Source organism: Saccoglossus kowalevskii, chromosome 13, assembly GCF_978046115.1.
Source record: "Saccoglossus kowalevskii chromosome 13, keSacKowa6.1, whole genome shotgun sequence".
In the NCBI taxonomy this organism is placed as follows: domain Eukaryota; kingdom Metazoa; phylum Hemichordata; class Enteropneusta; family Harrimaniidae; genus Saccoglossus; species Saccoglossus kowalevskii.
In genome coordinates this window covers 16,322,917-16,338,743 of record NC_140653.1, presented here as the reverse complement: position 1 = coordinate 16,338,743, position 15,827 = coordinate 16,322,917, and the positions used below count along the sequence as shown (strand labels likewise).

The 15,827-nt window shown below is 37.3% G+C and overlaps 1 protein-coding gene across 1 annotated transcript in view; it reads right to left on the bottom strand.

The window, feature by feature from the left end:
* LOC144348076 (proprotein convertase subtilisin/kexin type 9-like) overlaps nt 1–15,827 on the bottom strand; it is a 16,051-nt gene extending 224 nt beyond the window's left edge. The window contains exons 1-6 of the mRNA XM_078007577.2: nt 15,762–15,827; nt 2,994–3,012; nt 2,614–2,832; nt 1,569–1,712; nt 1,018–1,110; nt 336–515 (exon numbers count right to left, since the gene is read on the bottom strand). Coding sequence (XP_077863703.1) covers nt 336–515; nt 1,018–1,110; nt 1,569–1,712; nt 2,614–2,832; nt 2,994–3,012; nt 15,762–15,815 — 709 coding nt within the window. The 5' untranslated portion in view covers nt 15,816–15,827. The remainder of the gene's footprint in view (nt 1–335; nt 516–1,017; nt 1,111–1,568; nt 1,713–2,613; nt 2,833–2,993; nt 3,013–15,761) is intronic.

The following is a 15,827-nucleotide window of genomic DNA, read 5'->3' as shown; positions in this document are numbered from 1 at the left end:
ACCCATGCGTCTTGTACACTACAGGGCTAATCTGCACTGGCTCGGAAGGTTGTAAATGATTAGCTAGTTTGAATTTCTAATTTGCATAACATTACTGAGAATGAACGTGCATTCAACGCCACAAGTCTTTTGTTTTTTTTAGCCAATCAGAATTCATCTTCCGAGCCAGTGCAGATCAGCAGACACTACAAAACGTCATTTCCTGCTGAGACTATGGTATTATCATTACTTGTACGCTCTCGTGCATTTAGTAAAACTTAAATCACAATCTAACAATATTGCGGATATTTTTCCCAGAGTATTCAACTAGGTGTATATTATAATCTAATACTTACCATCAATATAGGCCCCGTCGATAACCAGCCATGGGCTACGAGCGTTGCATCCAGTCATAGTAAATCCCTCCTGACATTTTACTTTAGTGGTGTCGCCCACGTCGCCACCAGACTTGACACTGGCTATGCGTTTGCATTCAAGACCAGGTGCGGAACAGCACGCAGCAAATGCAATTACGCCTATTAGTAAAAATGAAACAAATATCTTTTATTAGTAACACATGTGTAAATGTTGTATTTATTATTTTCGTTAGAAGAATTGTTTCATGAAATTGACCGTAGTATTCTATATGCAAGTGTTTAAAAACGAGGATGTGCAGTACGCTGTGGAATTTCATCATGCATTGTAATATAAGATAAGATAACTTTATGGACATGTATGTCCATCTTCATTATCATTTGCAAATGTAAGTAACAAGTACAGCATTTGTTTTTAAAAGTTTAAGTCCAATGTTTAAGTTATTATTAAAATACAGAATTAAAGTTACAAAAAAAAAATGATGCACGCTGGACGGATAATAGACTAGATTCACTTTGACACCATAGATGAGTGTGCAAAATATCTATATATTAGCATCACGAAGATTGGCAGGTATTATGATAGAATGAGTCGATTTGACACAAACCTTGAGCAGCAATATAATAATGCGAGCACAATTATTCGGTGTAGCAATATACTTGCCTTTACTTCCACCTTCATTATATCCTTGGCACATGTCAGGCATTACGGGTTTCACTCCAGAAAGGTGCTTCCATGCTGATTTGACAGAACAACCTAGAATGAATTTAGATACCATGGAATCGTACAAATCATGGCCTTGTGGTTTCTAAGAAAATTTACCTAATTCATGCATTCACATGTTTTGACTTAATGTTTTAGTTTTATATCCATCACAGAAGTGAAAACCAAGCATACATAGTGAAATTAAAAAAAAAAATAGTACATTTTAAGGTATACTGGTTTGCCGGAAAATCATATCGTCACAAAGTCATTGATATAAATATGCAAAACTCACAAAGCGAATAATATAATAGCTACGATCCAAAATTGATCTCAATTTTAACCGCTTTTTAAACCTAGACCTTACAAATAATTTACAATAAAACAACCAGGTTCATTACGATGAATAATTATATAATGCACATTTAATTCAATACCTTGCTTGATTTACCATTTAAGAGTTGTTTAGATATCCTGTCATTTAAATACGGGTAGGAATATTATATTCATACCTGTTACCATGGCTTCCATACAATTGATCTTGTGTGGGCATACTGCAAAACTGCCGTCATCTTCAGCAGATGTGGACGTGTTACCTTTGACGTATTCACATTTCATGTTAGGCCAATTGCAGCATCGAGCATATGCATATACTCCTTCAATTTAAAATAATCAAATTATTATGAAATATACTGATAAGAGGAATTAGTTTATTCTCCGTAAATACAAATGTTCTGTTAATTCGTCGTGGAAAATCTACATTAGTTAAAATTCCTAGAGTAGGGCATAGACGTATCGTCATTATACTATGATGGTTTTAGTGTATAGTTCAACGAGTGTGTAATCAGGCTGCTGGTTACATCAAGAGATAATGACGTGAGTGTATGCCTTGTTCAATATATGGGTTTACATATTCCTACTTAACTGAACTCATTTACATTAAAACTCAATGTAAACTTGGGTTTGAATGATTAGAGTAATTCATAGCAATATATAGATAAATATATATATGTTCTATAAACATATTACCGCACTTAGTATTAGAAAAGAGAGAATATAATGTTATATATCAAGACATGTATAGTATCTGGTGTATATACACGAAGATGCACGCAGGGTTCTCCCCAGCAGACAGAGAGTGCTGGACGGTATGAATATTCATGACTCATTAATATGCATGAACTAATTAATATTCAAAATGGCCACATACTGACGAGAAGACAGGTCGTATGTAATGATATATATTATACAGTATGGAAGATTACAACACAACACAGGATAAATAATATACAAGCAAATCATCTTTGAAGACATGATGCATAACAAATTGAAGGCACAAAATGTAACGCGTATACATATTAAACTTGGTTGCCAGTTTGGTCAATTCACAAAATCAAATGTATTTATTACATCGCCAGCTGTTATTTTTTTCACCAAATGCAGATACTTTAATTACTTGCAAGTATATCATTGTTGACAATAATCAGAATAACATATGTATTATGTTTGCCAGATATAAAATAAAATAGAATATAATTAAGATCGTGCTTAAAGTACCTGTTCCATAACCGCCATTTATTGCTACACATACAGTGTTACCATTGTCATCTTCCCCAAAATATTCACCATCTCGTTTCCCATGTCCACTTCCTGGTGAGTAGCTACTACAACCTGTCATAACTTCCCCGACTGGACATTTTGCAGTGATGGTTGCATCATCTTCTGTGTCAGATATCCGTTCAGATTTCACGGTATGACATCCTAAGCCACACACGTCTACTAAGTAAAAGTACAGCGGACAATGACAACTCAGTAGAAATTACATACTATTGAAATGCAGTTGCGAGGTAAGAATCATTTTGTCACAACCCAGATCAGTCAATTATAATAACAATTTATATTGACAACTTTCATAAATATGAATGAAATATGCTTACCGTCTGCAGTAACAAAAAGCTGAAAAACAAGGAAACGCAAGCTTTAAAGTGAGGGAGTCGTCACCTACGCATGCGTCAGGTGGCCATAGCGTGTCATTGTTTACAAACAAGCATCTATCCATGAGCCTTTGTGTTCTTAGCATGTGTTAAACTGTTATCATCGCTTGGGACTCAATTCCTGCGCATGCACAAGTGACGACCCTCTCGCTTTAATTCATATGTGTAGGAAACTTGCGGTGTTATCTACTTACATACTGTTCGACTATCTTTGTTAATACACACTGTGTGATTATATACAACTAACTGAATCTCATTTAATCATTCGTATAGACAAGAAAGCATCACGCCAAAGTGAATGGTCATTACAATTCACTTACATATTCCATGACATGCTATTAATGAGTTCATCGGTTAAAGCGGGGGAGTCGCCACCTGCCATGCGTCAGATGGCCATGATAGTAGACTTGCTAAGGGGGTAAACGCTGCATTTTTTAGTACAAATGTCCTAGTTTGGCACACATTTTCCTTGGAGCAAATGAAAATTGTTCATCCAAAGAGACCCTCTGTATCTATGCAAATAAGGCCTAATTTGCATAATTATGCAAATTATTAAGAACAATTTCTAAATATTATTAAAAAATATTTATTCATGTCAAACAAATGTCTAGCTTGATATAAAATGTCTATGGACCAAGCAGAAAAATAGCATGCAAAATAAATCTTGTATTTATGCAAATAACCAGCTAATTTGCATAAATTCTGTCAATTAGTACATGAAAATTATTAATTTTCGAGGTTTTTATGCACTGCATTTTGTGGTACAAACTTTCTACTTGGCACACATGTTCTTTGGATCAAAAGGAAAAAATTCATCAAAAGAGACACACTGTCTCTATGTAAACAATACCTAATTAGCATATTATGCATATTAGAACCTCAAAACACAAAAAATGGTCTTACTTTGAATGATGTCCAATTAGGCAGTAGGGGGATATCTGAACTAAATTTTACTCAGTATTTAATAATCCCCAAGTTGCATATAATGTACAAGCTATGCATAAATTATGCAAATTGCTATGTGAACGTGGGAATAAACAAGCAGCCTGTCAGCTGAGATATGAGAAGCGTTCAATAAGTAATGCCCCTGACCCACTTCCAGTTGTCTGATCTAGATGAAATTTTGCATGTGTAATGATTTACATTACTATGGGTTATGTTGCAAAAAACAGCTCTGAACTAATTGTAGTTTATGATTTACAAGTGAGTCAGGTGTGTAATGGGGCCAGTGATCCGGTTTTTGTATTTGAAAAGACGCACACCAAAGGAGACTTTTGATGAAATGAAAGAAACTTATGGTGGTGATGCCCCATCATATGACCTTGTAAAACACTGGCATTGTGAATTCAAACATGGCCGGAAGTCTGTGGAAACAGCTCCCAGACCTGGTTGTCCCTCTTCTGCCATTGATGAGGCATCTGTCCGTCAAGATAAGGCAGCCATTTTGAAAGATCGACACATTACTGTTCGCCAAATAGCCCAAGAGGTCAAGATTAGTACAGGGTCTGTGAAAACTATCATTCATGTCCATTTGCATATGCATAAGGTGTCTGCTAGATGGATACCTAGATTGCTCACACCTTTTCAGAAGCAAGAACGCGTTAAGTGCTCGAGGATGAATTTGGAGATGTGCCAAGAAGATGAGTCAAAGTTTTTCAAAAGACTGATTACACTATGATCCAGATCACTTTGATCATAGTGATCTATGATCACTATGATCCAGACACCAAAGCCCAGTCAATGCAGTGGAAGCACTCGGACTCACCACCTACAAAGAAGGCATGGGTGCAGTCCTCCACTGGCAAGGTCATGCTCACAGTCTTCTGGGACCAGCAATGACAGATTTCCTGGCAAAGGGTACCACAATTACAGGAGCCTACTACGCTTCACTTTTGATGAAATCAAGAGAAGCTATTGAAATCAAGAAGCGGGGCAAGATCAGTAAAGGTATCCTCCTCCTGCAGGACAATGCTCCAGTCCATAACTCGCATGTCACCAGATCAGAAGCACGGGCGTGTGGCTATGAAATCCTTCCCATCCCCTTACTCTCATGACTTTGCACCCTCTGAACTTTCATCTCTTCCCAGCCATGAAGTTGTTTTTGAGTTACGACGTGGTTGGAAGACCAACCCGGGGTGTCCAGAGCTGCATCAAACGATGGGAGAAATGCACAGCTCTGGGTGGTTCCTATGTAGAGAAAAACTAATAACTGTGCCAAGTGTCATTATTCTCTTGCTATGGGAAATGGGTCAGGGGCATTACTTATTGAACACCCCCCGTTAAAGAGAGAACTACTCTTAAACATTGATAAATAATCTCTAGAGAAATTAATACACAACTACATAAATATTGAAATGTGTATACTTTGTATTGTGATCTCAGTGAGTATGGTGAGTTGCCTTGCTTTGTAGTAGTAGAGGATTTGTTAGCTGGCAATGGTGAAGGTGTGGACACTAACAATAGAATTGTCCAACTAATGACGACAAATAAAGTAGTATGGCACAAAAGTTGCAGGGGCGCAGTATAATCAACAGAGGGTGGATTGGGCCAAAAGAAAAGCAGAAGTTAGCATATCATGTCAAACCCAATTAAGACGAGGTGGCTGAATTCTTGCCGGGAAAATGTGCCATGACCATCAAACGTGAAAGAAGATCATCTCAATACCAAATGTTTCTTCTGTGAGGAAGCCGAGAATGTGAAGGACTTAAGAAAGGCATTGACACTTGGTCTTGATGAAAAAGTCCATGATGCGGCAAAGAGGACTGGTAATGCGCATCTCCAAGCTAAACTGTCACTAGGTGACATGATTGCTTTGGATGCAGTTTATCACCTGACATGCCTTACTAGCCTGTACAGAAAGGCAAATGCGGTGGACCAATCTTCTAGTCAATCCTATACAGCCAAAGTAATGAAGGTCCAAGCTTTTTAGGAACTCATAAAGTACATCAAAGATAATCGCACAACTGGCATGGTTTTCAACATGGCTCATTTGAAAGCACTATATGATAAGCGCCCTGCATCTCTTTGTTATCCTTAGAGTCAATGCCATACAACACGACTAAGAAAAGATATTACCAGTCGTATTCCTGATATCAAGGCGATTCAAAAGCCATCTGGTAGCCGGGTTTGGTATTTGATGAGGACCTCAGTCAAGCGCTTCAGGAGATGAAGGACATGAGAACAGACATGAGAATATTGGCACAGGCAGTGAAGATCCTACACAGAGATATGGTGGACAAAAGGCAGCCGTTCTGGTTCTTTCAACATAAACCCGGAAGCGGATTCTGTTGTGCCTTTGTTGAGATCCTTTTTGCATATGTTGTTAGATCGTCCTGGTATTGCTGCTGACACACCTCCTGCTTATTCAGAGAAGATGGTATCGTCATTGGCTCAAATGATCATGTATAACTCTGTAGGCAAAATGTCATCGAATCCACAGAGTGTGCCACGCCATCCACGTGAACAGGAAACTCTATTATCCATCATGCTAGCAATGAAGGTACACATGGAAACAGGTAAGGGGAGTCTTATGGATACACTTGCAGAGCGGCACATGTGTGTGTCATATCAGCTGAGCACAGGCATTACCCATTGGGAACATGAAGGTTTCGTTCTACCTTTTCAAGCCATCAAAAGAGTCTTCACAGAGGGAGGGATTGAACATAGATTACAATCCATCATCTACAACTGCATCTCTCAGTCTGTCTTGCATGGGACGGGCATCAGTATCCTGCAGCACTTCTCAACAGATCAGATACATACAGAGCAGAAGATGATCTTAAATGCTGCACAAATGGGTCAAACGACCGTGAAGCCACTCCCAATGTCTTACACAACAATGGAAGATGTCTCTCTGCTTATGGATGAAATCTCGCATTTCCCAGTTCTTTGTACATCAGAATCTTTAGAGCATGTGCTTCAAGAAGGCTTTGGGTGGCTGCAAAATGTAAATGATCACTTGCAACTGACAATGAAACACTGGATAAAGTAAAAACAGGTAAGAGGTCTTCTTGGTCAGCATGGCAGTCTCTACCAGATTTCACCCTCCTGCTCCAATTACTGTCTTCTTCCAACCCAACAGATGGGATGATTGAGCAGCACAATCCCGTCTTCCACAATCAGCTCTACGGTGTGAAGGACGAAGATATGACAGTGGATGCTGCACGCTTGCATTATGTGTGGGGAAACTCTCTGAAGAGGAATTTCCATCCAGAACCTCCAACCAATTGGGGCTTGAAGCAAGAGACTGAAGAAGCCGCCCCTGTACCAGTTTACACTACAATACCAATCATCTCAACAAGAAAGTTGTGTGTGAATAGCCAGCCCTGCACGAGTACAAAGAACTTACTTAAGTATAAGGCAGAAGCAAATGCGCCAAAAATGGTTCTTAGTGCGAGTAGAAAGTCTGTGAAACAGACATTCCTATGACATTGTGATACACGCATTCCAATTTTGTTATAGAATAAGCAATAAATATGTATAATGATATCATGTATATTTATTTTGTATTTCAAACTTGAGGGCCTGTACAACTTCAAGAATCAGGAATAATTGTTTTTCACTAGAATCTATCCTAACTCGTGCTTATGGGAGAAAGTAATCAACAGTTATGAAAACTTCCATAAATTCTTGATGTGTACACACACACACACATACATACAGGTCTTACCATAGTTGTAACGCCACACATTGAATTGGCGTTAAAAAGCGTTCCTATATAGGGTTGCGTTTTAATTGGAGTTTAAACTCAATTACAATGCAATACAATGTAGAATTGCGTTTTAAATAAATAAAGATATTCCATGACTGAACATAGAGATGTTTGCAAAGCTTGGGTTTAGTCCGGGGGTTTAGTAACAGGGGAAGGTATGGTACAATTATATTAATATTAATATATATTGTACCATACTTTCCCCTATAATATTCGATTAAATATTAATATAAATTATGAAACATTGTGAGTCCCCACTGTGAGGCTCCACTACACTCTCCCTTGCAGAGTCGTCGTGACCTACACAGAGAGCCGCAACTAGACTCTGCCACAGGCGACATTTTACACCAAAATTGTTGGTATTCCGCGTTTTTTTTTTAAATTCACTTGTTTCTTATATCCTAAGCTTCTGTTATTTAAAATAAATATATCAAATATTTTTACATTCAGTGCTAAAATCTGTTCAAAAATGTAAAAATAATAAAAAAGTAGATCCTGGGGTAGGAGACGTAGAAGTAAATCGTCGGTTCAAATCGTCGGTGCGTTCGCGTCGTTGCCTCGGGGTGACGCGGGCGCCTCGCGCCTGCCCAGTTTTCGTTCAACTGCTATATGACGTCACAACTGGGCGATGTTGGGGGAAAAGATAGCGTACTATAAAATCGATAGTTTAAAGGGTGTTTAGGTAATGTTCTCAAACATAAAATGCTAGTGGGCCTGATTTCAAAATAAATTTTATACATTTTATACGAGTTTCGCTCGCATAGTAACGGACCAATACATCTACTTCCTACCACAATAGTAGTTTATAAATAAATAAACGCTGCTCGGACTGATAAATATTGTTAGGATAAACTTAATTTGTTCACTTTGTACACGTCATATAATACTAGATGTGATTTCTGATTGGCTGAGGAGATGATGTCATGTATAATTAATGAGTTGTACCACAATTCCTTGCGTTGTGTTCTTCAGTGTTATCTGTTAATAAAGTACTCGCATAGGTCACTTCGATTCATTGTCTAGCCTTGTATTTTACAAGATGGATCAACGATGTCCAACAGGTTATGGGCCCAGGACGCGGTTGCTGTTTGACGGTGATGAATCGAAGTATGAACTTCGGGAGGTGAAATTCCTCGGGCATATGCGCCTACAAAAATTGGATGAAGTGATTGCACCAGCCCAAGATGGCGCCGAAGAACCAGAAGCGGGTAAAAATAAGGATGCGTATGCCGAGCATGTGCAGTGCCTCGATGATAAGAGTTTATCGTTAGTTATAAGGGAAGCACACAACGACGGACGAAAGGCTCTCAAAGTGCCGAAAGTGCCGCTACGTCACTCAAGGCTGCAGGTGAGGTGATCAGTGACAGTCTTTTAATCGCCATGATGTTGAAGGGACTCCCCCCGCAATTCAGAACATTTGTTGCCGTCATAACTCAGAGGGAGAAGCAGCAAACATTTTCAAATTTTAAAGTAGCGTTAAAGAGCTACGAGGAGACCGATAAATGCGGCCAGCAGCGGGAAAACGTACCCGTGCAAGATGGTGTGATGAAGGTCACGCAAAGCCAAAATTTTTCAAACAGAGAGCGGGCACGCCAGTTTCCTTCACAGACGGGAACAAAATGTTACCGATGTGGCAAGATGGGGCATAAAATAGCAGATTGCTGGGCAAAGCCTAAGAAGTGGTGCGACGTCTGCAAATCCACGACTCACGTGACAAAAGAGTGCAGACGAAAAGATGCGGTCAAAAGAAGTAATGACGAAAATGAACACTCATTTTGTTTTGCGCTCAGTCATGATAATTTTTGTAACTCTGTAACTAAACAGCACAGCTTGTTGGTTGATTGTGGGGCAACTACACACATTGTAAATGATAAAGCAAAATTTGTGAGTTTTGATAGAGATTTTGACACGAAAAGCCATGTGATAGAGCTGGCTGATGGCAGCCGTACAAATAATGTAGTTTATGGCAGGGGCAATGCCTGTGTTGTATTATATGATGTAAATGGTCATGCTCATGATGTTATTTTAGAAAATACTCTATATGTACCATCTTACAAGCAGGATATTTTTTCTGTTCAGGCTGCTACAAGTAAAGGAGTATCAGTAAATTTTTATCCAAATGGTGCCAATATGAAAGCCAGAGATGGTACAATTTTTGATGTAGAAAAGGATGGTAGATTATATTTTTAAACAAAGTTTCCTGTACATCTGTTTCCAAAACATTAGAAGAGTGGCACAAAATTTTGGGACACTGTAATGTCAAAGATATTATTAAATTAGAGAGTGTAGTTGATGGGTTAAAAATAACTGATAAACAAGATTTCAACTGTGACACCTGTATTTTGGGGAAAATGGTTCAAACCTTCAATAGAGAAGCTGATAAACGGGCTACAAAGCCAATGGAGTTTGTCCACTGTGACCTAGCGGGGCCAGTTGAGCCTATTGCTAGAGATTGTTTTAAATATGCTATTTGTTTTACTGATGATTATTCAGGTGCTGTTTTTGTATATTTTCTTGTTAGTAAGAGCGATACTGTTGCAGCAACAGAAAGGTTTTTGGCTGATAGTGCACCCTATGGTGTAATTAAGAGGTTAAGATGTGATAATGGTACTGAATTTACCTCAGAGAAATTTAGGTCCTTAATGATCAAAAATAAAATTAGTCAAGAGTTTTCAGCTCCATACTCACCCCATCAAAATGGCACTGTTGAGCGCAGTTGGCGAACATTGTTTGAAATGGGCAGGTGTATTTTATTTGAGTCCAAACTACCTAAACAGTTTTGGACTAATGCAGTTATGGCTTCGGCTTACACACGTAATAGATGTTATAATCCACGGACAAATCAGACTCCATTTCAATGTTTAACAGGGAAAAGACCCAACTTGAGTAACTTGAATATGTTTGGATCTGTGTGTTACGCCTATGTTCAGGTAAAGACAAAGCTTGACCCTCGGTGTACCAGGGGTATATTTGTAGGGTATGACAAGGAAAGTCCCGCCTATTTGGTGTATTTCAAGGAAATTAATAAGATCAGAAGGGTCAGATGTGTAAAATTTGTAAACGAGTTTGAACATGATGTAAACACTAGTGATGTACTTCATGATAACGATTTTCTCCTCAGAAAAAATGATATTATAAATGATAAAAATGAACCTCAAGCTGGTGAGCTTGAATGTGAGCAAAATGCCACGAAAAGTGAAGGGGAAGTGAGAGTTAGACCAAAACGATTGTATAGAAGGCCAGAGTATCTTAAGGACTATGTCACAGTCACTGATGACAATGAAAATAATTGTGTTGACTATTGTTATAGAGTCTGTAATGTACCAAACACTTATCAGGAAGCTATTGAATCGCCTGACAAATGCAAGTGGCAAAAGGCTATGAAAGAGGAAATGTCAGCTCTTGAGGAAAATGATACATTTGATTTGGTTACCTTACCTAAAGGCCAAAATGTAGTTGGTGGTAAATGGGTTTTTAATTTGAAGGTAAGCCCAGATGGTGTTGAGAAACATAAAGCCAGATATGTTGCTAGAGGTTTTTCCCAAAGGCAGGACATTGATTACCATGAGACTTTTGCCCCAACAGCACGTATGACGTCAGTGCGAATGTTAATGCAGTTAGCATTGTATGAGAATTTTATTATACATCAGATGGATGTAAAAACAGCATATTTACATGCCCCGCTTGATTGTGTTATTTATATGCAACAACCAGAGGGTTTTATTGTAACAGGTGAAAATAATGAAAATTTGGTGCTTAAGCTCAACAAGTCTATCTATGGCTTGAAACAAAGCGGGAGAATGTGGAATCAGATGTTGCATACATTTTTGATGAGTGAGGATTTTGAGCAATCTTTAGTCGATTATTGTGTGTATACAAAATGTATTGGTGATTGTAAAGTGGTCATGATTGTTTGGGTTGATGACATTATAATAGCAGCAAATAGTGAGACTGTTTTAATGAACATCAAACAATCACTCAGTCATAAGTTTAAAATGAAGGATTTAGGTGTTTTGTCATGGTTTCTGGGTATTGAATTTGATTGCCGTGAGGACACTATAACAATGAAACAAACAAAATACTGTAAAGGGGGTAATTATTCACTGGGTTTTAATTTAGCTTATTTCGCTGACTGGAAAAATGCGCTAAATTAAAACACAGTGAATATGTAAAATTTAGCATAGAACACATTATCTAAATGATGAAACCGTGAATTTAAAACCCACTGAATATGCCTGAAATGATAAATCAGTGAAATTTAAACCCAGTGAATATTAGTCATTTTACAGTATGTGGAAAACATGCTAGACAGATTTGACATGAGTGATTGTAAGCCAAAACCCACTCCATGTGATATGGGAGCTTGCAAAGCTATAAATGATCAGTCATCACCACTATCAAATGATAAAATTTACCGAGAGATAGTTGGCAGTTTAATTTATTTGATGACTGCAACTAGACCAGATATTTCATTTATTGTTACCAAGTTGTCTCAGTTTATGTCTAAGCCTTTACAGAAACACTTGTGTATGGCTAAACATGTATTAAGGTACTTAAAGGGAACACAGCATTTAGGGCTAAGGTACAGTCGTTTAGACTCTGAGCCAAGTTTATTTGGATACTGTGACTCAGACTGGGCAGGCTCTGATGACAGAAAAAGTATTTCTGGCTATGGGTTTTTGTTAAGTGAAAGCGGGCCACTCATTTCATGGAAAAGCTGTAAACAGCAGTGTGTTGCCTTATCCACCTGTGAAGCAGAATATATTGCATTGGCCAGTGCTGTTCAAGAAATAAAGTTCTTGAAACAGTTGTTTTCTGACATGGGTGGACAGTCAGTCGGAAGGCCGGTTTTGTTTGTTGATAACCAGAGTGCCATTGCTCTAGCTAAAAACCCAGTGTGTCATAAACGATCAAAGCACATAGACATAAAGTATCATTTTTTGAGATCTGAAGTTCAAAATGATAATGTTGAACTTATTTATGTTGAAACCAGTAATAATATAGCTGATGTATTTACTAAACCAGTATCAAAGGCCAAGTTGAATGTTTTGAACTTAGAGCCAATTTAAGTTTAAGAGGGGGTGTTAGGATAAACTTAATTTGTTCACTTTGTACACGTCATATAATACTAGATGTGATTTCTGATTGGCTGAGGAGATGATGTCATGTATAATTAACGAGTTGTACCACAATTCCTTGCGTTGTGTTCTTCAGTGTTATCTGTTAATAAAGTACTCGCATAGATCACTTCGATTCATTGTCTAGCCTTGTATTTTACAAGATGGATCAACGATGTCCAACAAATATGATATATAGAAGATAATATTTGGTAATCGTAGTCCTAAATAACTATTAAAAATAGCTAGACGTTTCGAGCAATGGCTCTTTATCGATAGCATAGAAGAAAGTAGAGACATTAAGATGCGCATACGAGAACGGATACGTCACTGCTTTGTGCATGACCTCCGCGCGAACCAATGACGTCATCGGTTGCCTGGTCGTTCGGCAGTCGTTTTGAACGTGATCAAGGTGACTGACTCGTAGTTGATTTCCGAGAGCTTTTCTCGCTGTCAATTTTGAATAATTTTCATTGACATTAATAAAACGTTTTATATTAGAGTGTTTTTGAATATTTATGATGAAATAAGAAATATTGGATGCATTTTAGCTGACATTTATACCCACTGAAAACGCATGATATTGATCTGCTGAAAGAGGATTCGGCAAACAGGCCTAGGACCTCAGCAGAGTGGATGGAAATAGTGAGAGCTCTGTCAAAATGTCTGTGAACTAACTACTAATTCTGATTCCGGACGTGAAATGACATAACAAATTAATTTAGGTAGTTATTGTTGCCCAATGAGAGACGGATTGACATGGTTCTGGTTTCAGTTACGTTCCCGTTGTGGGCGCTTGTACTTAATCGTTTTCTGACACCCGAGAACGTAACGCAAACGAAATTAGAACATCACGTTACGTTCCCGTTACGTACGCAAATCTTAAACTCTCTAATAGCCAATTTGAATTGTTCTAATTTGCATAATTTATGCATTATCCATACCATTTATGAATATTTATGAATATTTTATTTTTGGTCAAACTTTATAACCACTTGATATCTGGAATATTTGTTGTTATTTAAAATTTGGTACTTTTTGCTTATTGGTGAATTTGGTATATTTAGTTTATATGCATAATATGCTAATTAGGTGTTATTTACATAGAGACATGTGTTTCTTTGAATAAATATTTTTCTTTTGATCCAAAGAACGTGCTTGCCAAGTAGGACATTTTTACCAAAAATTCAGTGCATAAAAATTCACAAGAACCTTGATAATTGACAATTTTCATGTACTAATTAGCATAATTTATTCAAGTAAGGTGGTTATTTGCATAAATACTTGATTTATTTTGCATAATACTTTTCTACTTGCTCCATAGAAAGTTTATACTAAGATAGACATTTGTTTTGGATGAATATATATTTTTTAATATTATTTTGGGAATTTTCTAATTAATTTGCATAAATTATGCAAATTAAGCCTTATTTGCATAGATACAGGGTGTCTCTTTGGATGAAAATTTGTCAATTGTCCCAAGGAACATCTGTGCCAAGTAGCAGCGATCACCCCTTTTTTTGCCCTTAGCAAGTCTATTATAACGTGTCAGTGTTTACAAACAAGCGTCTACTCTTGAGCCTTTTCATTTTTAGCGTGTGTTGTTATCGTCTATTGGGACTGCAACAATATTCATTTCACATACCTATTCTACTTCAGCGCAAAATTATTCACAAGGGTCAATACTAGCAGCCTGTCGGCTGATATAGCTCCGCTGTTTGTGAATGCAATGACTAAAAAGCAATTTAAACTAAATGCTAGCTGTTTTAATCTCGCAAGACACTAACTTTCTTGATTTTGTTGCAGAGAATATTTCACTAAAAGTAGAGAATTGAAGATATCTTTACGAAATGGATAAATCTAATAGAGGTCTACCCAAGCTGCATGTGTACAAGTATCAAAGAATTTGGACTAAAAATATGTTTTTTAATGAAAAATGACGAAAATATTTGCTAAAAATAGAGAATTGAAGATGTTGACAGGAAGTGAACAAATCTGATATAGGTCCACCCAGCATACATATACACCAAGAATCATGGCATTCAGGTCAACAATTTTGAAAAGTCGGAAATATAATTTTTTAGCCAAAAATGACAAACTTATTTGCTGAAAATAGAGAATTCAAGAATGATTACGAAATGAACAAGGCTGACTGAGATCCACCCAAGGTACCTACAAATACATTTACAAAACAATCAGGTTAGAGGTTTTCAACAAGAAGTTGAAAATACCATTTTTACAAAAAATGACACAAATATTCACTAAAATTAGAGGTTTGAAGATATCGTCATGAAATTACCAAATCTGACGAAGATTCACCCAAGGTACCTAGAAATAAAGTTATAAAACAATCGGATTGACAGTTATCAAGAAGAAGTTGCAAATAACGTTTTTGTCCAAAAATTACAAAAATATTCATCAAAATTTTGGGAATTGAAGATGTACATACCAAGTAGCTAGCGGTTTTCAAGAAGAAGTCGAAAGTAGCATTTTTGACCAAAAATGACAAAAAATATTCGCTATAAATAAGGCACTTGAACATATCCACACGAAATGAACAAATCTGAGAGAGAACCACCTAAGGTACCTTCCTAGAAAGTTTCACAGCTATACAGTTTGTTGTTTTTAAGAAGAAGTCGAAAATTTTAAGTTGACGATGGCGACGGTGACGACGAACAATCAGTAATACTATAAGCTCCGCTCGACTTCGTCGACAGCGGGGCTAAAAATGAGATACAGCAATACAATTTTGCGACAGGTCCAATGTTTGGTAATTTTCTAATATTACAATCTATACATAGTGGAAATTCATATTTCTATATGCCAACACATTCACTAAACCACGCAATATAGAATAACCACAGTTTTAATGATCGTACTTACCTTACTGGTATTGACCAGTGTTAGTACAGCGATCATGCAATACAGACTACACATTTTGACTTTTTC